This window comes from Haliotis rufescens, unplaced genomic scaffold (genome assembly GCF_023055435.1).
Source record: "Haliotis rufescens isolate VD_foot unplaced genomic scaffold, xgHalRufe1.0.p SCAF_11, whole genome shotgun sequence".
Taxonomy (NCBI): Eukaryota; Metazoa; Mollusca; class Gastropoda; order Lepetellida; family Haliotidae; genus Haliotis; species Haliotis rufescens.
The window spans coordinates 20525853-20549714 of record NW_025963791.1 but is presented as its reverse complement, the minus strand read 5'-3'; the positions used below and the strand labels follow the sequence as shown (position 1 = coordinate 20549714).

Genomic DNA, 23862 nt, shown 5'->3' with positions numbered 1-23862 from the left:
ACCACCTGACACATACCAGTGTTACAGGTATCAGTGACTGTAACCACCTGACACATACCAGTGTTACAGGTGTCAGTGACTGTAACCACCTGACCCATACTTACAGGTGTCAGTGACTGTAACCACCTGACACATACCAGTGTTACAGGTATCAGTGACTGTAACCACCTGACACATACCAGTGTTACAGGTGTCAGAGACTGTAACCACCTGACCCATACCAGTGTTACAGGTATCAGTGACTGTAACCACCTGACCCATACTTACAGGTGTCAGTGACTGTAACCACCTGACACATACCAGTGTTACAGTTATCAGTGACTGTAACCACCTGACCCATACTTACAGGTGTCAGTGACTGTAACCACCTGACACATACCAGTGTTACAGGTATCAGTGACTGTAACCACCTGACACATACCAGTGTTACAGGTATCAGTGACTGTAACCACCTGTTAAGGCTGGGAAATAATGCCTTGATGTTTTGCAACTAGACTCTTACAGTGAAACATTAGTTAGTTGATCTGTATCAGTGTATGTTTTTCAGTTGGAATATGATCATTATGTATCATGTATTTGATACACTACGTATCTGTAAATCATGAAGTTCATTTTCCTCTTCTATAGGAGGAAAGGCAGCCACCACCTACAGTAAACGTGAAGGCATTAAAGGGCTTTGCGGAACCAGAACCTAAACCTAAATCAGCTCCCAAACTGACCAGGGCCGTCCACTGGCCGAGCAGAGCTGGGGATGAGGCCTACACATCCATCCGAGTTAACAAGGAACATCGTCCGGTAGGACCAACATTTAATAATTTCATATTATATTACGACATGGCTTAATCAATTCATTACTGATGACAAAGGATTAACTTTTGCTCTGAGGTTGAAAATGATGGCATTATGCTTTTGAAAGTGATTACACCAAGCTTGTGCATTGAATATGTATCATTTAGGATTGTTGTTTGTTTGTAGCTGTTCACGGTTGTGCGTAATGTGAAGCAGGCCTTCGAGGTGCAGGAATCAGGAGAGACACAAGACTTCATGGATGATGTGGAATATCTGTTGGATGGTCTTCAAGACTCAGAACCCATGCCTATCAGGTGTTTAAGGTAGGTACTTCACACAGCAGTGTATGGATGTCTGAGGTAGGTGCTTCACACAGTGTATGTGGTCAGTGGGCTGGATGTCTGAGGTAGGTGCTTCACACAGTGTATGTGGTCAGTGGGCTGGATGTCTGAGGTAGGTGCTTCACACAGTGTATGTGATCAGTGGGCTGGATGTCTGAGGTAGGTGCTTCACACAGTGTATGTAGTCAGTGGGCTGGATGTCTGAGGTAGGTGCTTCACACAGTGTATGTAGTCAGTGGGCTGGATGTCTGAGGTAGGTGCTTCACACAGTGTATGTAGTCAGTGGGCTGGATGTCTGAGGTAGGTGCTTCACCCAGTGTATGTGGTCAGTGGGCTGGATGTCTGAGGTATGTGCTTCACACAGTGTATGTAGTCAGTGGGCTGGATGTCTGAGGTAGGTGCTTCACACAGCAGTGTATGTGGTCAGTGGGCTGGATGTCTGAGGTAGGTGCTTCACACAGTGTATGTGATCAGTGGGCTGGATGTCTGAGGTAGGTGCTTCACACAGTGTATGTAGTCAGTGGGCTGGATGTCTGAGGTAGGTGCTTCACCCAGTGTATGTAGTCAGTGGGCTGGATGTCTGAGGTAGGTACTTCACACAGTGTATGTAGTCAGTGGGCTGGATGTCTGAGGTAGGTGCTTCACCCAGTGTATGTGGTCAGTGGGCTGGATGTCTGAGGTATGTGCTTCACACAGTGTATGTAGTCAGTGGGCTGGATGTCTGAGGTATGTGCTTCACAAAGTGTATGTAGTCAGTGGGCTGGATGTCTGAGGTAGGTGCTTCACACAGTGTATGTAGTCAGTGGGCTGGATGTCTGAGGTAGGTGCTTCACACAGTGTATGTGGTCAGTGGGCTGGATGTCTGAGGTAGGTGCTTCACACAGTGTATGTGATCAGTGGGCTGGATGTCTGAGGTAGGTGCTTCACACAGTGTATGTAGTCAGTGGGCTGGATGTCTGAGGTAGGTGCTTCACACAGTGTATGTAGTCAGTGGGCTGGATGTCTGAGGTAGGTGCTTCACACAGTGTATGTAGTCAGTGGGCTGGATGTCTGAGGTAGGTGCTTCACCCAGTGTATGTGGTCAGTGGGCTGGATGTCTGAGGTATGTGCTTCACACAGTGTATGTAGTCAGTGGGCTGGATGTCTGAGGTAGGTGCTTCACACAGCAGTGTATGTGGTCAGTGGGCTGGATGTCTGAGGTAGGTGCTTCACACAGTGTATGTAGTCAGTGGGCTGGATGTCTGAGGTAGGTGCTTCACACAGTGTATGTAGTCAGTGGGCTGGATGTCTGAGGTAGGTGCTTCACACAGTGTATGTAGTCAGTGGGCTGGATGTCTGAGGTAGGTGCTTCACCCAGTGTATGTGGTCAGTGGGCTGGATGTCTGAGGTAGGTGCTTCACACAGTGTATGTAGTCAGTGGGCTGGATGTCTGAGGTAGGTGCTTCACACAGTGTATGTAGTCAGTGGGCTGGATGTCTGAGGTATGTGCTTCACAAAGTGTATGTAGTCAGTGGGCTGGATGTCTGAGGTAGGTGCTTCACACAGCAGTGTATGTGGTCAGTGGGCTGGATGTCTGAGGTAGGTGCTTCACACAGCAGTGTATGTGGTCAGTGGGCTGGATGTCTGAGGTAGGTGCTTCACACAGTGTATGTAGTCAGTGGGCTGGATGTCTGAGGTAGGTGCTTCACCCAGTGTATGTAGTCAGTGGGCTGGATGTCTGAGGTAGGTGCTTCACACAGCAGTGTATGTGGTCAGTGGGCTGGATGTCTGAGGTATGTGCTTCACATAGCAGTGTATGTGGTCAGTCACATAGCAGTGTATGTAGTCAGTGGGTTGGATGTCTGAGGTAGGTGCTTCACATAGCAGTGGATGGATGTCTGAGGTAGGTGCTTCACATTGCAGTGTATGGATGTCTGAGGTAGGTGCTTCACATAGCAGTGTATGGATGTCTGAGGTAGGTGCTTCACATAGCATTGATGGATGTCTGAGGTAGGTGCTTCACAAAGCAGTGTATGGATGTCTGAGGTAGGTGCTTTACACAGCAGTGTATGTGGTCAGTGGGTTGGATGTCTGAGGTAGGTGCTTCACAGAGCAGTGTATGTAGACAGTGGGCGGGATGTCTGAGGTAGGTGCTTCACATAGCAGTGGATGGATGTCTGAGGTAGGTGCTTCACATGGCAGTGTATGGATGTCTGAGGTAGGTGCTTCACAAAGCAGTGTATGGATGTCTGAGGTAGGTGCTTCACATAGCAGTGTATGGATGTCTGAGGTAGGTGCTTCACATAGCAGTGTATGGATGTCTGAGGTAGGTGCTTTACACAGCAGTGTATGTGGTCAGTGGGTTGGATGTCTGAGGTAGGTGCTTCACACAGTGTATGTAGTCAGTGGGCTGGATGTCTGAGGTAGGTGCTTCACACAGTGTATGTAGTCAGTGGGCTGGATGTCTGAGGTATGTGCTTCACAAAGTGTATGTAGTCAGTGGGCTGGATGTCTGAGGTAGGTGCTTCACACAGCAGTGTATGTGGTCAGTGGGCTGGATGTCTGAGGTAGGTGCTTCACACAGCAGTGTATGTGGTCAGTGGGCTGGATGTCTGAGGTAGGTGCTTCACACAGTGTATGTAGTCAGTGGGCTGGATGTCTGAGGTAGGTGCTTCACCCAGTGTATGTAGTCAGTGGGCTGGATGTCTGAGGTAGGTGCTTCACACAGCAGTGTATGTGGTCAGTGGGCTGGATGTCTGAGGTAGGTGCTTCACATAGCAGTGTATGTGGTCAGTCACATAGCAGTGTATGTAGTCAGTGGGTTGGATGTCTGAGGTAGGTGCTTCACATAGCAGTGGATGGATGTCTGAGGTAGGTGCTTCACATTGCAGTGTATGGATGTCTGAGGTAGGTGCTTCACATAGCAGTGTATGGATGTCTGAGGTAGGTGCTTCACATAGCATTGATGGATGTCTGAGGTAGGTGCTTCACAAAGCAGTGTATGGATGTCTGAGGTAGGTGCTTTACACAGCAGTGTATGTGGTCAGTGGGTTGGATGTCTGAGGTAGGTGCTTCACAGAGCAGTGTATGTAGACAGTGGGCGGGATGTCTGAGGTAGGTGCTTCACATAGCAGTGGATGGATGTCTGAGGTAGGTGCTTCACATGGCAGTGTATGGATGTCTGAGGTAGGTGCTTCACATTGCAGTGTATGGATGTCTGAGGTAGGTGCTTCACATAGCAGTGTATGGATGTCTGAGGTAGGTGCTTCACATAGCAGTGTATGGATGTCTGAGGTAGGTGCTTTACACAGCAGTGTATGTGGTCAGTGGGTTGGATGTCTGAGGTAGGTGCTTCACAGAGCAGTGTATGTAGACAGTGGGCGGGATGTCTGAGGTAGGTGCTTCACACAGCAGTGTATGTGGTCAGTCACATAGCAGTGTATGTAGACAGTGGGTGGGATGTCTGAGGTAGGTGCTTCACACAGCAGTGTATGTGGTCAGTCACATAGCAGTGTATGTAGACAGTGGGTGGGATGTCTGAGGTAGGTGCTTCATATAACAGTGCATGTAGACAGTGGGTGGGATGTCTGAGGTAGGTGCTTCACATAGCAGTGTATGTAGACAGTGGGTGGGATGTCTTGAGGTAGGTGCTTCACACAGCAGTGTACCGGTATGTGGTCAGTCACATAGCAGTGTATGTAGACAGTGGGTGGGATGTCTGAGGTAGGTGCTTCACATAGCAGTGGATGAATGTCTGAGGTAGGTGCTTTACACAGCAGTGTATGTGGTCAGTGGGTTGGATGTCTGAGGTAGGTGCTTCACATAGCAGTGGATTAATGTCTGAGGTAGGTGCTTTACACAGCAGTGTATGTGGTCAGTGGGCTGGATGTCTGAGGTAGGTGCTTCACACAGTGTATGTGGTCTGTAGATGGATGTCTGAGGTAGGTGCTTTACACAGCAGTGTATGTGGTCAGTGGGTTGGATGTCTGAGGTAGGTGCTTCACATGGCAGTGTATGTAGACAGTGGGTGGGATGTCTGAGGTAGGTGCTTCACACAGCAGTGGATGAATGTCTGAGGTAGGTGCTTCACATAGCAGTGTATGTAGACAGTGGGTGGGATGTCTGAGGTAGGTGCTTCACACAGCAGTGGATGAATGTCTGAGGTGGGTGCTTTACACAGCAGTGTATGTGGTCAGTGGGTTGGTGTCTGAGGTAGGTGGTTCACACAGCAGAGTATGGATGACTGAGGTTGTGATATTAAAGGGATTAAGGGGTCTAGCAATTAATTGTGTAGCCATTCATTTTACCAATGGCTTGGTTTCAGCTGTATCCAGCTGGCTGGGAAGTGCACTCTCCCTGCATTCCGTATGCACCTGAGAGCCCATGGTACTATGACCAAGATCTTCACCATGCTGCATGACGCTAACACCAATCCTGTAAGTGTAGCATGACAGGGTGGCCATACAGTCGTACACTGTGTCACGGTCACACCAGTGTGTTGAACCCTTAGACATGAAGTATTCCAAACTAAATCCTAGAATCAAAGGGTCAGTGTCAGAACCCTGATGTTTGATGTTGAAGATTTAGAGGAATCCTGGGTTCAAATGATATACATGCTTATAGTGAACTTCATGGACCCCAGGAACCCCCTTAATTTCAAACACATTTTTCTAATGTGCTTCATTCAAATACATAATACATAGCAAACTTGGTTGAAACACAATGCATACCGTAGGCTTAGATTAACCTGGAATATGAAAAATCTATGGCAATGTTTTTAGCTAGTTATCATCAAGCATTGGGGTGAATGGCATTGTGATATGAAATATTCATTTGGGAAATAAACAATTTTGAGGTTCAGAAAAAAAATGGTTTGAAGATGTGACTATTGATCGACGCCAATGGAGCCTGAGGCAACTGAGTGAAGTGTCAGTAAAATCTCTGTAGCTAATGTTTGCATTTAGCACCAAGATCTTTACACTGCCCTCCAAAAACAATACCAATCTGGAAAATGATTATAGTTTCATTTCCGTGAGATTCTGTTATAACTGTGTATTGTATTATTATCATAGCCATTTAAAGCAAACAATTTCAAAATGTGACCCTTGACAGTCATATTTGTTTTGCACACAGTGATATGACATGTCAATAAACAGGGACATATTTCCTGAAACAAATAGTTTAAACCAAAGTTAAACAATTGATTTGATCTTTTTAATTCTCTGAAATTATCATATTTCAGCAGAAAATTGTGGAAGATTTTTAGTTTTGTCAGATTAAGTTGTCTATTATTTTGGTAGTTAATTTTTTAGATGTCAGCACAAGGCACATGCCCTTCCCAATGAATGTGTACTTCGTTTATTAACTGGATAATTTAACAATTTAATGATTTTAACCTTAAACAATGGTATGAAGTTAAGTTTTTTGGTATAACTTGTTTAATATTTGACATGATATTTTGTGATCAGTCTCATGATAACTTGTAAGATATGAGACCTTATGGCGACCTCTTGTAGGCGAGCTATCAAAAACATGGAAAATTGAATCCTCATATGATGCCTTTAATATGGGGGTGATAACCAAGGCGATTGGATAATTTCATATATATATTTTTTTCTTAACAAACAATGCTGCCCTAACTATGGTCTATTCACACCTTAAAAAATCACCAACAAAAGTCATATTTGAACAGCTCACAATATAAAAAATAAGTAAGAATAAGTTGTACCTTGTACTGTTTCTTTTACAAACCTTGACGTTGACCAAATTCTTGTTTGTTCCTTGAAGAGTCTGGCACTGAGCACTGCCACCATGATGTACATGCTGAGCAAGGACAGGTTGAACATGGACCTGGACCAGGAGAGTCTCGACCTCATGCTCCGACTCCTCGAGGTCGACTCCGAGAAGAATGGTGAGGTACAGCTCGGTCAGGCCGATCTCAAGGAACTGGAGCGCACTAGGCAGCGTGTGTATGAACTGTGTGAACAGATGCAGAATGTTGGCACCAAGATGGACTTGGATACCATATCGGTAAGACATTGATCAGAGGATACAAGCTAGATCTCTTTCTCCAATACTGGGGATCCCGGTTTAGAATGATCCCAGCAATCTATGCTTATCATAAGAGGCTACAGTAGGGATCATAGAGCGGGTGGTCAAGCTTGGTGTGTTGGTCCATTGTGTGTCATTGTTCCCTGAAAGATTAGGACATTGATCATAATATCAATCATTGCATTGTCTGGTCCAGAATAAATTATTTACAAGTTGTCAAATTGCTTGAATATTGCTCAGTACTACTTTTATCAACAGACCATTATATACTGTATAAGAAATGCGTTATTTGCAAACTTGCCTCTTTGACATTGTTAAAGTTGGATTGTTGGTAATGAAATTAATTGGAGTTTCATGACATGTTAATTTCCATGATGTTTTATAACAAGAGTTCTGATTTGGACATTGCAGACAGGTAACTTGGCCATGGAGTCGTTGTTGAGCCTAACATCACGGAAGGCTGGCGAGTGGTTCAAGGAGGAGCTACGATCTCAGGGAGCTCTCGATCATATTGTAAATACAGGTAAGGTACTAAAGCCTTGGAATGGACTGTCATGAGGAATTGTTACTGAGGATTTCAGTGCTTGTCTTTAATGAAACTCTGAAAAAGGCCAATATAGTTTTCTTCAATTGTTATTCAGTTTAGATTTTGTTACATATACTGATATGTATTGAGTCCTTGATCATTGCAGGGATAATTCTGGGGTGGGGTATTGTGCTTTTAGCCCCTGAATTTGAAAAAAAGTCCACATTTTCAAATACAATGGGGCATTTTAACATTGCGCTGTGTGGGCAGGTGTGGGTGTGCCCCTAGAATATTTGAAATTTTCACATAAAAGGCCCGAGTGAGAAAATTCCTAGAGTAAACCCTGTCTTTGTATTGGATATAATATTATTTCCCAAACATTAGTTTTATCAAGTGGTCATGGCCAGATTTACTGTTTAATATTACAATAGAGATCATACTTCGAATGCCCAGTAAATGTCTCATTCAATATTGATTTCAGTCAACACCTGCTCGCAGTATGTAGGTCACGAGATTGTGTCAAATGACAAGTCCTTGCCAAACTTAAGGAAACTAGACCGATGCCTGCGAGTATTAGAGAATGTAAGTACATGTGATAATATTTCAGAATATACCTCATATTGGTGTTTCACACAGATGATCATGTCAAGTCTGTATGTGGGGATTGTCTGAGAGGCCAGTATCGACCTGTGCTAGTTGTAAGAGGCGACTAAATGTATTGGGTTGGTCAGTGACTTGGTCGATTATGTCTTTATCCCCTGATGGCATAGATCATTGCTTTGCGTGCACTGGATTATTTTTTCCAAATTTGATTATTTGAAGGTTCCATATATAGTTGGAATATTGCTGATTGTTGCATTTAACAACAAAGAAATCGCATGTAGAAGTACAAAACATGATCAAAGCCATATATTAATATAATAGTGCTACCAGAGCTTGATTTAGCTATATAAAACAAGCACCAGTGCAAACTGTTATTGAAAATTTCAACCTAATATTTATGTCAACATGCACCAAGTGCATGTCAAAACATTTCAAAATTTGTGTCTGTCTAACACTTGCTTGTCAACACCACATCATTTTTTTAACACAATCAATACCTCAAAGGTTTATTTACCACACTTTATCACTAATCTCTGTGTATAGGGAATTTGTAACGCTTTGGTGGGCTTGACATCATCAAACTGTGGGTACTTCAAGATTATGTGCACACGTTACGTTTAACAACAATACGTCATTGATTAATGAGACACTGGCAGCAGACCAGTCTATGTTTTCTAACTTTGATAAATTTGTGGGACCAGGGTGCAACCAGGTTTTCTTTGGTGCAACTGGGGTTTCATGTCAACATGCACCTGGTGCAAGTTAAATCAAGTTGCTTAAATCGAGCCCTGGTGCTATGAACAGATTTGTATTTCTAAAACCAAAACTGATTACAGGGATACAAGTTCTTATTTGTTATCAATTGTACTTGAGAGACTTATGTTATTGAACAGCTATGGGTACAGTGAAGTGATAATATACTATTGTGTAGTGGATGGTGATGCTGTTATGTTTCTGTTTGCAGATAACTTATATGAACACAGATAACCAAAGCTATGTGATCTCTTATGAGAATGCACTGCTGATCACTTCCATCTGTAGGTGAGTAGTTATCCTATGTCTTCTATATGTATGGTACCCATCCTTGCATGACAGAATGCAGGGATTTATGTACACCTGCTAGAGGCCATATTGGCTCCAAGTCTGTAGCAAATGTTTAAATATTCCCAGATTGGAATTAAACATTTCCCAATTCATGCTGTTAAGGCTACAACTGGTGTTATGGCTTTGTAAGGTAACTTGTATTTCTCTCACAACAGGACCAATATAGAGGAAGAGGCTTTAGTGCTTATTTTAACATTAAATGCTGGCCTGTTGACCCGTGGCCAGTTAAAATTACAAAAGGCTTGCTGAAACATAAAATAAAAGGCCTGTTTGGTCAAAATTTCAGCCCTTCTCTGTGTATATTAATTTTCTTAATTGGACACTGATCATGAATCATGTAATTTCGATGAGAAAATATTTTGGTGGGGCATGAGGTCCTGTGAATGGTTAACTCAATAATCACCTGGGTAGAATGACACAACCGACGGCCATTTTGTAATGTTCTGTACATCAACAACATCTTTATTTGCTTATAAAATTGCTACAAAATGAGGCAAATGGAAGCCAAGATTTGATCTTAGCATGTAGGAAATGCCGTTTTAGGGGTGAGGAGTTCTAAAGAATTTGGAGTCCCCTGGGTACCTCTGTCATGGCCTCCAACAGTTTTTGGCCAGTTGGTTTGGAGAAGGGCCAGTAACTTTTGAAAGGAGCAAGCCCTGCTGCCTATGTACAAATTTGTTGTAAAATCTACCCCTGGGCCTCATTAGAGCAATGCAGAAATAGTTCTTTTGGATAATAACAATTATGGATGACATTAAGTTGTCTTCTACATCATCTTGCCTGTGGAGGTTCAGGGTCCAAAATGGTCCCCCGAGGTTCATGCTTGTCATAAATTGTCAGTTAATCTGAAGATTGGGTGCTCAGGCGTTGTGATTTGGCTGATAGTATGTCATTTTTCGCCAACAGCATGGATCGGTGTTCATACTTTCAGTCGCTGGTGTGCCAAGTCAAGACTTGATTGTTTGCAGTGATATTAATATGCTTTCAGTGTTGAACCACATTCTATCACTTATTCTTAATCATCCTGGTGTTGTACCCTTGTTCTTGGGTCTGAAAGGCTAATTATTGGATGACTACAGTGAGATTGTGTGATGTGTTACAGAGTCCTGCAGGCATGTGAGGACAGCATGCCCATGTATCCTGTGACGGAGGACCCCGAGAAGAACAAGATGGTGAAGGAGACACTAGGCTACACTATCATCAGCTGTGTCCTTGCCATCCTGCGCGTGCTGCTCAATGTCACACACGACAATGGTAAGTCTCACAAACAGAAAACAGTAGATGTTGTGTACAAGATGTATAAATATGCGTGATTTTGACCAGCAGTGCCATGTTTTATATCTCGGCCAAGGGCTAATAAACTGATGTTAATAGATTTCACATGTGATTCCCCTTATATATTCACCAGGACGTTCTTTGATATAAAAGTGTTTGAAAGTAAGGTCAAAATCACTGGTCCTCACATGAGCCACTAGTCCAAAGCCTGAGTCAAGTAAAATTCAGTTCATTCTAGTAAGTTCAGCCAGTAATTGTCTTATAATAATGATGATGATGATGATGATGATTGTTAATATGATTACATGAGACGATAGTCCGAAGCCCGAGTCAAGTAAAATTCTGTTCCTTCTGTTAAGTGCAGCCAGTAATTGTCTGATGATGATGATGATGATGATAGGATTACTGCAATATTACTTTGACTTTGTCTCAAAAACTGCTCGATGTATTGAGTTAAAACTTGTAGTTCTGATTTCATCTACAAGAGGACTTTTTGTTTCTGAAGAAATACCTTGGAAGCAAATTCCCTTTAATATTAGATTACATTCGCGGTCGCTAAGTCTGCAGTTTTCGAAAGGGGTCCTGGGATGTTTTTGGTTTGCTCATTTCAACCTAGGAGCCCCCTTAATATTAAGCTTTTAACATCAGAGCAGTGTCACGGACCCATAGACTTTCATGCTCATTTACCAACACTGCTTATAAGTTGAATGTTGGGTTCACACCATTAAATCATTTGAAAAGGTGTACATATAAAGTAATGTTATTATGAATACAATAAGAAAGGAGTTACTCAATATGTATATGTCGACCAGTGTGTATTAGACTCTCTTCCTTGCAGAGTTTGGGAGTACGAAGGTTGGGGAGCAGGAGGGGCTGATGGAGTGTGTGTTGCTGTGTGTGTTCTCCACCACCCAGTATGCCCCGGCCGACCAGAAGTTCGACATCCTCGTCCTGGTAAGAAAGCCTTATTTTATGGGGTTGCAGTGACTGGGAGGTGTGTTACTTCAGGTAGACTTAACTTTTGTTCATCATTCATAGAACAGAAATTTGATTTCCTACATGTTTATAAGAATCCTGTTCACTCTAAATTTTCATCAAGTTTTAAGAATGTATCCTTTTTGTATTCGAGACAAATGTCTGATAAAGGAAATTGGTCAGCTGATGGTATCACTGCTGAAAGCATAAGGTTAACCAATGTGTTTTTTTCTCAATTTTTTACTTTATTTTTTTAATAGAAGAAAATGAACAAATCAGAAAAGATGACTGTAATCCAAGGGAGATAATCAATGAATTTGTGCTGTCATCATTGTTTTGTTTTTTTTATTGAGAGAAATAAGATCAGGGAATATAGAAGAAAATCGACATGTTCACTTTTTGAGAGTAAAATTTTCGATTGCATTTACAGAAATGACAGGAATATGATGTCACTACCATTTATATTATGTGAGCTTAATGCAGTGATTGTGTGATTGAGTTGTATCTTCTTCTTCAGTGTATTGGGCTGCTGATCAACATGGTGGAGCACTGCCTGGTGAACCGACGCCACCTCATAGAAAACCAGATTCAACTCTCCTCAGGAAAAGTGTCTGCTGTCAAGGCCCTTATCCAGGTGTGTAAGCATAGAGAGGAGGAAAACTGCCTTGGGTGGAAATTTCTTGTATTAGAGTGACACTGGCATTGTTATAATCATGGCAGCACTGATGAAATATGTGCCTGGTTCCTGAAGCGGTACTGTTGGTTTTGATGAAGCCAGTGATGAATGTATCTTCGCACAAGTAAACTGGGAAATCACAAGGACAATTATGACCCTAAATGCATTCTTAATTATTAGTACAGTTTAATTCATTAAGTGAAAAAACTTGGGATTCAGCAAAGAAAAGGAAACATTCTCTAATTCACCTGCATATATATCTAGCTACTATCTACAGTCATTTTCCACATTGTGTTTATATACTTTTAAGACATTTATCATAGCTGCTTGAATAATACTGACAAACTAAATCTCCCTTTAGTCACTAGCTTGAGACAGTGTGATACGATGTGTTGTCCTTATGACATGGGATATTGGGGACATGTATGTAGACTTATGGATCAGTGGTTGCATTGGGTCACCTGGCTGACTGTGTCTCATTGTACCATGTTGGTATTGATTGTTGCTTGTGCTGTCACTTACTGTTGTGCCGGGGCGGTGGGGTGGCCTAGTGGTGAAAGCGTTGCTCGTCACGGCGTAGACCGGGTTCGATTCCCGACATGGGTACAATGTGTGAAGCCCATTTCTGGTGTCCCCCGCCGTGATATTGCAGGAATATTGCTAAAAGCGGCACTGAGCCATACTCACTCACTTATTTACTACTGTTGTGTCTGGCCCAGACTTGATTATGTGCAGACTGCAGTTCTACAGTATGTGACTTCAGCCACTAGTCCGTAGAGCAAATCTAGTAAGATGTCTTTCTGTCTTGTAAGCTTTGCTATGAAAGTCCATACATTAGCACTAATAGTGAATGAAAATTTTATCAAGATATAGGTTTGGGCTAGTTTTAACACGGACTGGTAATATTTGGTGGCGTATTGTTGACATGAAGCATGCTCAGTAACCAACCTTTTAAAACATTAAAGTGATAGTCAGTATTTCCATTAAGGATCTAAGATGTCCTTATATATCCAACTCTTAGGTGTAATCTTTTAATCCTCTTTACAGTGTGATTATCTATGCAAATTGTTGGCTGTGTGGTAGGTCGAGAACCTGTGTTAGCATGTTACCAGTGGAATGACATGATGCTCCTCAGTGAACTGCATCTAATCCATGTTAATACCTGCAGTGTTCAAGCTGTGATTTTCCAGTATGCTGGCCTTTGTTCTATGTAGATACAAAGCATTGTGTGATCAGCTGATTGTGTTGCTGTGTGAGTGTGCAGTTGTTGTGTATGTGGTAGTAGCAGGGGGAATGGCTGTCAGCTAGACACATACCTAGCTACATGAAGGCGTCTTTGTTGTCCAAGCCCATAGCAGCATTTTCCACCCTTAAGCTGTTGTTGTTGACAAACAAATATGCTGAAGCAACTTCAAAGAGCTTAAGCTAACATGAACGTTCCACAATCACATTTCAAATAGTTGAGAAGGCCTTAAGGCATACATGTGATGATGCTGTAGAGAGCTTCACATTGTTATCAGCAGGAGATGTGTGCTGTCGACTAGATTTAATCTGAGACTTGCCTGTTGGATGTTAGGTGAATTTACTGTGTGTCGAGTGAGGATGGTAGATTTTTGCTGTTATTTAACTGGGTATTCGGCCCAGCTTGTGGAATTGAGTGAACGTCAGTTGCATCAATTTGAATATCACGCTTGGAATTTAATATGCTCCAGTTTGTAGTCAATATTCTGCAAAGGTTGAGAAGATTTTAGATTTTTCTTTTTGTGATAATTGAGAAAAGAGACTGAAGTAGGATTGTGGTTTCTAGGTGATATCAGGAATTTATCTAGGATTCCAAACTAAGTGCCCATGGAAGGCAAATTGGGAAAGATCGTTATTTCGTTTAAAAAGTTCTTGTTTTCCTAAATTCAGAGTTTAGCTTTAACATTGCATTCTCTGCAGTTAAGTTAAAGCTACGACTCAAAGCCTGTTTCTCTGTATTGGTCCTGTTATCAGGGAAATACAAGTTGCTTTACACAGCCATTAACATTAGTTACAACAATAACAGCATGAATTGGGAAATTTAGGAATTTTTACTGACATTTCCGGCAGACATAGCACCATCTATCGCCCTCCAAAATCAGGTCTAGATAAATCACAGGATATACGTGATATATATGAGATAAATCCATTTTTTAATGAGGATATAAGTTTATTACATACAATCCTTGTTTTCTCTTCATAAGACTCATTTGTGGAATTGAAAACTTGATTCACATAATGATTGTATATCATGATATATCCTGCCAGTATAAGCTTCAGTATTAATAGAGACAGTAACTTTGATGGTCAGTAACAGTCAAGATATGCCTGAGGATAGTTATGTCCATAAAGTTTGGAAACAAATAGACCACCTCCATGGAGAGAGGAAGAGAGGAAGGTCCGGGGTTCAGTCCCCAGCCGCATCATACCAAAAGACCTCAAAAGATGGTACTTGTTACCCTGTCTGGCGCTCAGCTTTAAGGGGTTAAACAAGGACTGGTTGGCTCGGTATACTGTGTCTGAGTGGGGTATTCATGTTAAACTGCGGCGTGGTATCTCTGTGTGCTAGCACTATAAAATCGGCATTAGTCAGGACTAGTACAAGCAGCCTCTCACACACCAGCCCACACCGCACCGCACCGCACCGCACCGCACTGCACCGCACATCCAAAACAGCATTCAGAACAGGTATGTGATGGTGACAACACCTTTCTTGTTATGAATTATGTTTTGATTGAGAAAACAACTGTGACAATTCCATTGGGCAAGATAAGGGAATAGTCAGAACTTTGTAGTTTCCACAAAACATTCGTTTATGGTATAGATAGTGAAACTTTCATCTGCTGCATCAGACACTTATGTTGTTCAGTAAATATTTTCAAGAGCAATTTGTATCAGGATTTAGGGTAATTTATGTGATTTAGAACTGAGTGTGCGGGTATTTATTTAGCTAGACCTTCTCAGAGGCAGATATTCCACCCTAAGTCTGCAGCAAATGTCAGTAAAAATTCCCAAATTGAAATTATGAAGTATTTCCTGTAAATATAGTTATGATTAATGTGATACGTGGTATGGTGGCTTGTATTCCATTGATAACAGAACCAAGAAAGAGCAATAGGCTTAATTTTACATTAATCCTTCAAATACCCTACCTCTTATAAAAAATTCACTTAGGGCACTTAGTTTTGAATTCAAGATAAGTCTGTGGAGTGAATGAATGGGCATCCTTCATGATCCAGTGTGTTACAGTCAAACCTTGTTGTGTCGAACTTGTGGGGACCTGGGAAAAGGTTTGAGTTATCCAGGGTTTCAAACATCAGCATGATCAGGGGACTGTAAAACTTAATTTGGATACATGGGACTCCCAAATGAGTTTGAGACTACCAGGACTTTGACACATCCAAGTTCAACACAACGAGGTTCGACTGTATATCTATTATGGACCCGTGAAGATTCTGGGGTAGAATAGGTCTTCAGCAACCCATGCTTGCCGTAAAAGGTGACTCTGCTTGTCGTAAAAGGCGACCAACGGGATCGGGTGGTCAGGCTCGCTGACTTGGTTGATGCATGTCATCGATCCCAATTGAGTGGATTGATGCTCATGATATTAATCACTGGATTGTCTGGTCCAGACTCGATTATTTACAGACAGCTGTCATATAGCTGGAATATTGCTGAGTGCGACGTTAAACAACAAACCAACCAACCATCTATTCTATTATGATGAATACCATGGACCCATTTAAAAATAGCCATCCAATCAGATTACTTTCCTCAGTGAGAGAAATTCTGTGCTCATTTGGAGATAGGAGTGATGGAGGTGGTGGCATCGCTTCCGTCATAAACAGCAGTGTTTCACTGTGGCACTGTTGATTATTTCTGACGTTATTTAGACATCCAGAAATGATGAGATCGGGTTTAATCCCTCTCACTCTCTAACTGCCACAAGATAGTTACAGGTGTATTCTGTTGCAGCTATTCTGTGAGAGAGAGAAGGCAGCAAGAGAGATGGAAGAGCAGCAGAAGGATGAGTCCACGTCCAGTACTGACCAGCCGTCCCTCAACACGAGTGGAGAGTGGCAGGAGTCGGAGGCCGGCGTGCAGTGGATTGTGGCTTCCGCAGAGAAGCTTCGGAAACAGCAAAACAGCGAGCCAGACCCATCCAAGTCCGAGAGTCAGGAGGAGCCCAGCGTGCTGGATGATGAGGAGACTTTCACACAGGGTGAGGAGGGACATACACATTCTATATACATCTTAATGGAGAGGTTTACAGACCAAGATTAATATTGTAATGTACATGTATATATTATTGTGTCAGGGTCTTTTAGTCCTAAGCATGACTGAGGTAAAAGGGCTTCCATTGAAGACGTTCCTACTACTACAGAATGGTAGAATGTGAATAGAAATCAGCGAATTGTTGTAAAACAATTCCAATTCTGCAAATATCTTAAACCATGTCTGTTGTGATTAAATCATTTTACTTTATGATACTTTTTGTATAATCCACTTGGACCCGTGAAAATCCGGGGTAGAATAGGTCTTCAGCAACCCATGCTTGCCCTAAAAGGCGACTATGCTTGTCGTAAAAGGCGACTCACGGGATCAAGTGGTCTGGCTCGCTAACTTGGTCGAGGCATGTCATCGATCCCAATTGCGTGGATCGATGCTCATGTTGTAAATCACTGGATTGTCTGGTCCAGACTCGATTATTAACAGACCGCCGTCATATGGCTGGAATATTGCTGAGTTCGGCGTTAAACAACAAACCAACCAACCTATAAAAAATATTAGATTTCCATACAATTTAATATTATGAATGTGATGCTGGTGCAGTTACTGTCGACAATTTTGAGTGTTTTCAATGAAATTGTTCAAGGCATCTGTGTATATTTAGAGGCTGTTATCTTTGCGTTATTTGATTTTATTTAATACATTTATCTTGTGTTTCAGCCTTACACAAAGCTGGCAAACATATGGAGAACAGTATCATTGCATCCTATGTGGCCCTGCTGATTGGCTGTCTTATTCAAGATAACAGGGTAAGGGAGCCAGTTTGTGTCACATTGTGACAATTAATTCTACATTGTCTACAACATTTTGTCTAATTAGCCTAGTGTTCCCACTGGCTTTTGTAAGTGCCAGTCCTGAAGGATTGGTAACTTTAAAAATGACCAGTCCCCCCTAATTTCTGTCAGTCCCAATTTTGAACAATAAGAAATATGTATTGAAATTACCTGGTTTTAATTCTTTCAACATCATGTTCAATGCAATGACATCATCTCTAAGTAACTTAGTTAGATCTACACGTCATTCACACAAATTGTCACAATTTTCTCCTCTTTTTTTAAAAAATATTTCAAGACTACAAATATATATTTAACCTCGAAGCAAACGAAATGTTATTCCCTTTCTCTAAAAATAGACAACAGGAGACTCTGATAAACAGACAAGCTGACGTCATTTGAAAAATAAAATATGCTTATATGAATATCACTGATGTTTTGTTCAACAACAAACATTTATAAGGTGTTTTATTTGTCAGTCCACAGGGACTGGCAGTCACATGAATTACCGGCCCAAGCGTAATTCTACCGGTAAAAAGCTAGTAAATAACGATAAACATCTAATATGATGGTAAATGGCCTAATGATGTTACCACCAGCAAATCTGTTTGTCTCACCCAGAGTTCAGATGCAGTTGTGAGACTTGTTTTTCTGCGGCAGTCGGGTAGCCTAGTGGTTAAAGCATTAGCTTGTCACACCAAAGACCCGGGTTTGATTCCTGACATGGGTACAATGTGTGAATCCCATTTTTGGTGTTCCCCACTGTGATATTGCTGGAATATTGCTAAAAGCGGTGTAAAACCATACTTGCTCACTCACTCTTGTTTTTATTGTTGCAGATGTATGTGGACAGAGTCAAGGAGTATTTACCTGATGGCAGCTTTGACTCCATGATTAAAGTCCTCAAGAAATTCTTAGGTTTTATGAATTTAACTGTAAGTGTTAAAATTATGTGCATTCTATCAGAAATAATAATTTCGCAATCCTGAACATCTATAGTAGAAATAAATGAATGGATTCCGTATTTGTGACTGTTTTCCTTGATTTTTCATTATATAATGGGTAGGTTTCCAGGAATAAGTTTTTACCCAAGTATTATTATGTTGATATATATTAACATGACAGTAAGATCAGATCATCAGTGACTACTGTTATGTAAACTCAGTAGAGACCTGCGTTGATTGCTTGTCATCGTACCCAGGTGGCGTTGTACGTTGCTTGTAAATCTCCAACTGGTTTATCTGGCACAGAGAGGATTATTTATAGGCAACCGGGGGCGGTGGGGTAGCCTCGTGGTTAAACCGTTCGCTCGTCACGCCGAAGACCCGGGTTCGATTCCTGACATGGGTACAATGTGTGAAGCCCATTTCTGGTGTCCTCCGCCATGATATTGCTGGAATATTGCTAAAAGTGGCGTAAAACCATACTCACTCCCACACTCAGTCACTTTAGGCCACTGTGACATGTTTTGAATACTGCTGACTGATTTGTAAAACTAATTCTATTAAAGCTGTTTGTTAAGTGTTTCAAAAGCATATTAATTTGAAGTGCTATATTTAAACTATATTCCTGATTCTAATTTCTGTTTTTTTGCAGAGTGCTATTGGAAACACAGGAGGTCAGCCAATTGCAAGAGTTATAGAAATCTTGGAGGCGTGCTGACCTTGACCTCTTCATTCAACATTTGTATATTTATTCATTGATCAGTGTCATGAGGGTGAAGGTCGCGGGTGTCTACAGACAGGAGGAATCTGCTAGCTCCCTGTAACTACATGGAAAACAATGTTGATGACAATGATGATGATGTTGATATTTATATTGTGATAATCATGATGCTTCAGTTTCTCCTCCTGTGTTTTGACGAGAGGTTTTAGTCAGTATTGAGCATTGAGGGCCAATGTGTATTTGAAATGTCTGGGTGTAATTTAACTATTTATATTGATCAATCACTTGTGTTTTCAACTCTCCTTTCTGAAGTTCTGGAAAGTCTTTGGGGCATTTAGGTACTTACGTACAAGGGTCGAAGCAGTTCCTTGTAATTTCAGACAACGATTTGGTATGCAATGCATGGTGTAGTGAGACTGAAATTGTTATGCATCATACCTCAACATTAAAACATAAGACGAAGCAGTTCATCCAACAAACATCCATAAATTTAATACTGCTTGTATCTTGACTATGGAATTATTAATTTATATGTATACATATTTTTGTCTTTAATTCTATTTGAATAGTTGCTGGGGGGTAAAACAATTGAAATTTGAGGACATTTTTTACATGTTGAAAGCATTGAAATTTGTGTAATGCAATGTAAGCTTAATGCATGGGACACGATACAGTCATACTGGTTCCATTGTTCTCCAATAGGTTTAGGGCTATCTGTTTGAATATTTCTGAACACTCTTTTCGTCCAGGAGGGACATTTGAAAGTTGTTTTATGTTGATAAAAATCAGACTTTTCTAGATGATGATGGCAGCAATTTGATTATGTGAAACACAAGCATTTATTTTATCCTGACATGCTATCTTTGACAGAGAATCACAAGTTCCTGTTAACCCATTGTGTATGTCTTATGATTTTTGTTCTATTTAAGAGCATATATAGTTCACCCCAATTGTTTATTTGTGTATCCTGATACGTCTCAATGGTTTGGTGTAAATAAAAATATTGTGGTTCCAATCATCCAACCAGTGCAAATTTGTTGGTGCAGATTTTACAATTCAAGTTGATGTTCTAAAAAACTAACTTCTGTCATATCTGAGTACTAGTAACGTCTTTCTGGATATAAACACAAACTCATGACAAGTACACTTTCTGTAGCAGGGCAAGTTGCACAACTTATCCCTTATGTTTCATTTGCCACTCAGCCTGTATAAAAACTTGCGGCTTTTAGGATTGTATAATTTTTATCATCTGAGAATGAAGTAAACTTTAAGGTGTGTGCATGCATGCTTGAGACTTAAGTGTATGTATATATTTGCTAAGATTCCTCCAAGAAAACTGATCGTTTAACTGTTTCCAAAATTTTGTATACCAGTGTGAATAGCCTATGTTTTATACAGTGTAAATATTTTATTCATTTTATATTGTGAATAAAATCAAGCAAAAACAATTATTAGTCAGGAATCATGTTTGAATTATCATTGCAGTTTAACTGACTTGTGCAGGAAATTCATACAATACCATTTCAGTTTGACTGACACTTTTAATACGAGGTACAGAGGTGAACAGGACTTTTAGGATCATTTTATCCCCCATTCATACATACATTTTATCTCATCGATGGTTTCTATATAACTTAACTATTTGTAAAGACCAACGTGTACCTGATTGTAAGTGTTGTGCCCACCCACTGTAGATACAAGTGGCACACTCTAGATGTGTACAGTTAGGTGGCTCTGATAATAAAAGAGGTATTTTTATCAGCTCACATGATGACTTTGTTTTATCTTTCCCGAGAACAGTAGGATACATTAATCTGATCTTTGAAAGGCATTCAGAAGTGATACACATAAGGAAGAGAATTTATGGATGTCAACTTCTTTATTATAAGGACCACAACGTTTCGGAGTATATGTTTACGGTTTCGTCATTGACCTGTTGAAGGAGTAAGCATGTGCTCCGAATCATTGTGTCCCTCATAATACAGAAGTTGACATCCATAAATTCTCTTCCTTATCGTTAATCTGGTCTTCATTCTGCAGATGACTCATAAACCAATGTTGTGACAAAAGATGTCATTTTGTTGTAGTTGTTGAATTTCTGTTTCTTTGATTGAGACTTCTATGCAGCCTTCGAAATTCACGCTAGTCTGCTGGTGTGAGACTATTAAATTGTGCTGAGGTCAAGTAAAAATCCAATGATGTAGTCCTCATTGACTTGTAGCATTTGAGGGCTATTATTCTGAACCCGTTCTCAATGTTTCTATTTTGCTACAAATTGGAACTGAATAAACTGACAAAACAAGTACAAGTTTAAAAAATAATCTTGGTTCTCAGGCACCGCCTGCATCCTCCTAAAGTTCACTGAATGTTTTCCTTTTATTTTATTTTTAAAAAACAAACCCCCAAGTCCAACTGTAGTGAAATACAGTATTCCAGTACTTTAAACGTCAAGGAATACATTTATGTAGAGAGGCCCTTTCCCAGGTTGATTGTACACAATTGTTTATTTGGTTACACAACTGTTTCTTTTGGTCACATACTAGTTTGAATAAACAAACAAACAAAAAACAAAAACAAAAAGACACCGCCTGCCCGCAGTGCGGGTCCACACTCTATTTTCAAAAAAACATTTCCTGAGAACCAATTCTTTTATTTTTTATGCTCAAATTGGACATTTTTTTCTTGTTCTAGCAGGACTGGCTACAGACCAATGAGGACTATTGAAATAAGGTTTACTCCAGTCCTCTGGACTAGACTTTAAAAACAAAGAATTTCTAAGGCTGTAAGTGTGTAGGTTAAGTGGGCTTAGCTTTCAGACCGAGTGTTTTAATACAGTGTTTAAATGTGATATTAAGAGCTCTTAAGCTTGTGATAGTAGTGTTTATGGTGTTTTGAAGAAAGTAATTTTTTTTGTGGTATAATTGAGAATTATGTGTCAGGGGAATAAGAGGGTGTCATCTCTTTTAATCTTCACCATGTTTGGTTTCTTTTGTTATTTAACGCCAACTCAGCAATATTATAGCTATATGACGTGCCGATCTGTAAATAATCGAGTCTAGACCAGACAATCCAGTGATTAATATCGATGCTCATGATATTAATCATTGGATTGACTGGTCCAGACTCAATTATTTACAGACAGCTGTCATATAGCTGTATTACCCCATACAACACCATATCACAAGATTAGATTGGCTATAATCCCATGATATTAAGACAATAACTTTTACAGTTATATTGAAGTAATGATTACCTCTCCAAGTGAATGATGTGAATACATGGGGTTGAGTAACCATTTTCCTGTACCAGTGAGAGTCCAGGAATCAGAAATAATGGGACAGGGTACCGACATTGCTAAGGAGGTTCGGTTTGTCATACGATTGCACTGTTGATGAAGGGTCGGGTAGCCTAGTGGTTAAAGTGTTTGCTCATCACGCCAAAGACCCGGGTTCAATTCCTGACATGGGTACAATGTGTGATGCCCATTTCTGGTGTCCCCCCGTTCATTGAGTACTGCTGGAAGATTGATAAAAGTGGGTGTAAAATCAAACTCACTCACTCACTCCATGCAGTGTGAGACACGGCTGTTGTTACCACAATTATTCACAACGGAGAGGGAATCAATAATCCCAACTGTCAAGTGACTTGTCATTACACAAGATTAAACTTAATCTAAAATTACTTCCTCATTGAGGCTGAAGTCCTGAAGTCACTGTTTCTCCTTGACATTTGCCATACCAGTACAGTGTTAGCTTTGGGATGATAAATGACAGTGTCAGATTCTGTCCAGGTTGGTTACAAAAAAAAACATCCAAATGCTTTTTAAAAGAATTGTATTGGGAAATAATTGTATTATGCTTTTATCAAGTGTTAGCATGGTTGGTGCAGGGATTTATCTAGAGGCCGATATTTGCCCCGAAGTCCGAAGTGTCTGTCAAAATTCACAAATTGGAATGAAACATTTCCCAATTCATGCTGTAACTAATGTTATGGCTTTGTAAGATGACTTCATGGTAACAGGACTAATGTAGAGGAAAAGGCTTTACATTATTGCTTAGTATGCAATGTCACATTTCAATGTTAAAATACCTAGGAAAATAAGAACTTTAAAAAAATCCCAAATTTGAACAAGATAATGATTTTTCCCAACTTGCCTGGAATGCTAGATAAATCCCTGAAGTATGCAGTAAGCTAGAGAACATATGTCATATGTATTGATGAACTGTTTGACATGGGATTGCTGCGGTAGAAACTAACATTTTTGGTCCACTAGTCCTTATAATGATAACATATAGCAAAACCCTTAAAAATGGCAAATATCAACTAGTCCTTATGATACCTTAACTATTGGGCAGATTGGCAAGGACTATAGGACTAGTGCCAATTTCTAACCCTGATTGGATTGACCAAGCTGTTCAGATACATTGCATCAAGTGTTGAAGGAAGAGAAGCCATTTATCAGGACACTGCCACACAATAGACAAAACATATTTGAAGTGATATCAGTATTAACTTGTGTTATAATATAATTAACCATAAATTCTGAGTACATTTATATAGGCTCAGATTGATGTGAATAATCTTGGCTGTCGTGACTCTTTATCAGTGAAAAAACATGTTTAAAAAAGAGGGCCAAGGGACCCATATCGCTTAAAAATGGAGGGCACTGTCTTTTCTCAGGTTCCAATGGCCTGGCCTTCTGCCATCAGAAGTACTGTATATTATTCAAAGAAGACAAGTGCATGAAACTATGATGTCTGAAAGTGAATGATGTGCATGTGGCTAAAGCTACAC

General features: G+C 40.7%; 1 protein-coding gene across 1 annotated transcript in view; it reads left to right on the top strand.

The window, feature by feature from the left end:
• The window catches only part of LOC124137245 (wings apart-like protein homolog), a 44000-nt gene extending 23166 nt beyond the window's left edge, over window positions 1-20834 (top strand). Inside the window, exons 5-18 of the mRNA XM_046503471.2 lie at window positions 628-795; window positions 976-1112; window positions 5434-5545; window positions 6897-7139; window positions 7572-7683; window positions 8168-8268; window positions 9254-9330; window positions 10496-10647; window positions 11507-11622; window positions 12161-12277; window positions 16316-16562; window positions 17291-17379; window positions 18243-18338; window positions 19000-20834. Of these exons, the coding sequence (XP_046359427.2) occupies window positions 628-795; window positions 976-1112; window positions 5434-5545; window positions 6897-7139; window positions 7572-7683; window positions 8168-8268; window positions 9254-9330; window positions 10496-10647; window positions 11507-11622; window positions 12161-12277; window positions 16316-16562; window positions 17291-17379; window positions 18243-18338; window positions 19000-19065 (1833 nt within the window). The 3' untranslated portion in view covers window positions 19066-20834. The remainder of the gene's footprint in view (window positions 1-627; window positions 796-975; window positions 1113-5433; window positions 5546-6896; window positions 7140-7571; window positions 7684-8167; window positions 8269-9253; window positions 9331-10495; window positions 10648-11506; window positions 11623-12160; window positions 12278-16315; window positions 16563-17290; window positions 17380-18242; window positions 18339-18999) is intronic.
• The last annotated feature ends 3028 nt before the right edge of the window (window positions 20835-23862 follow it).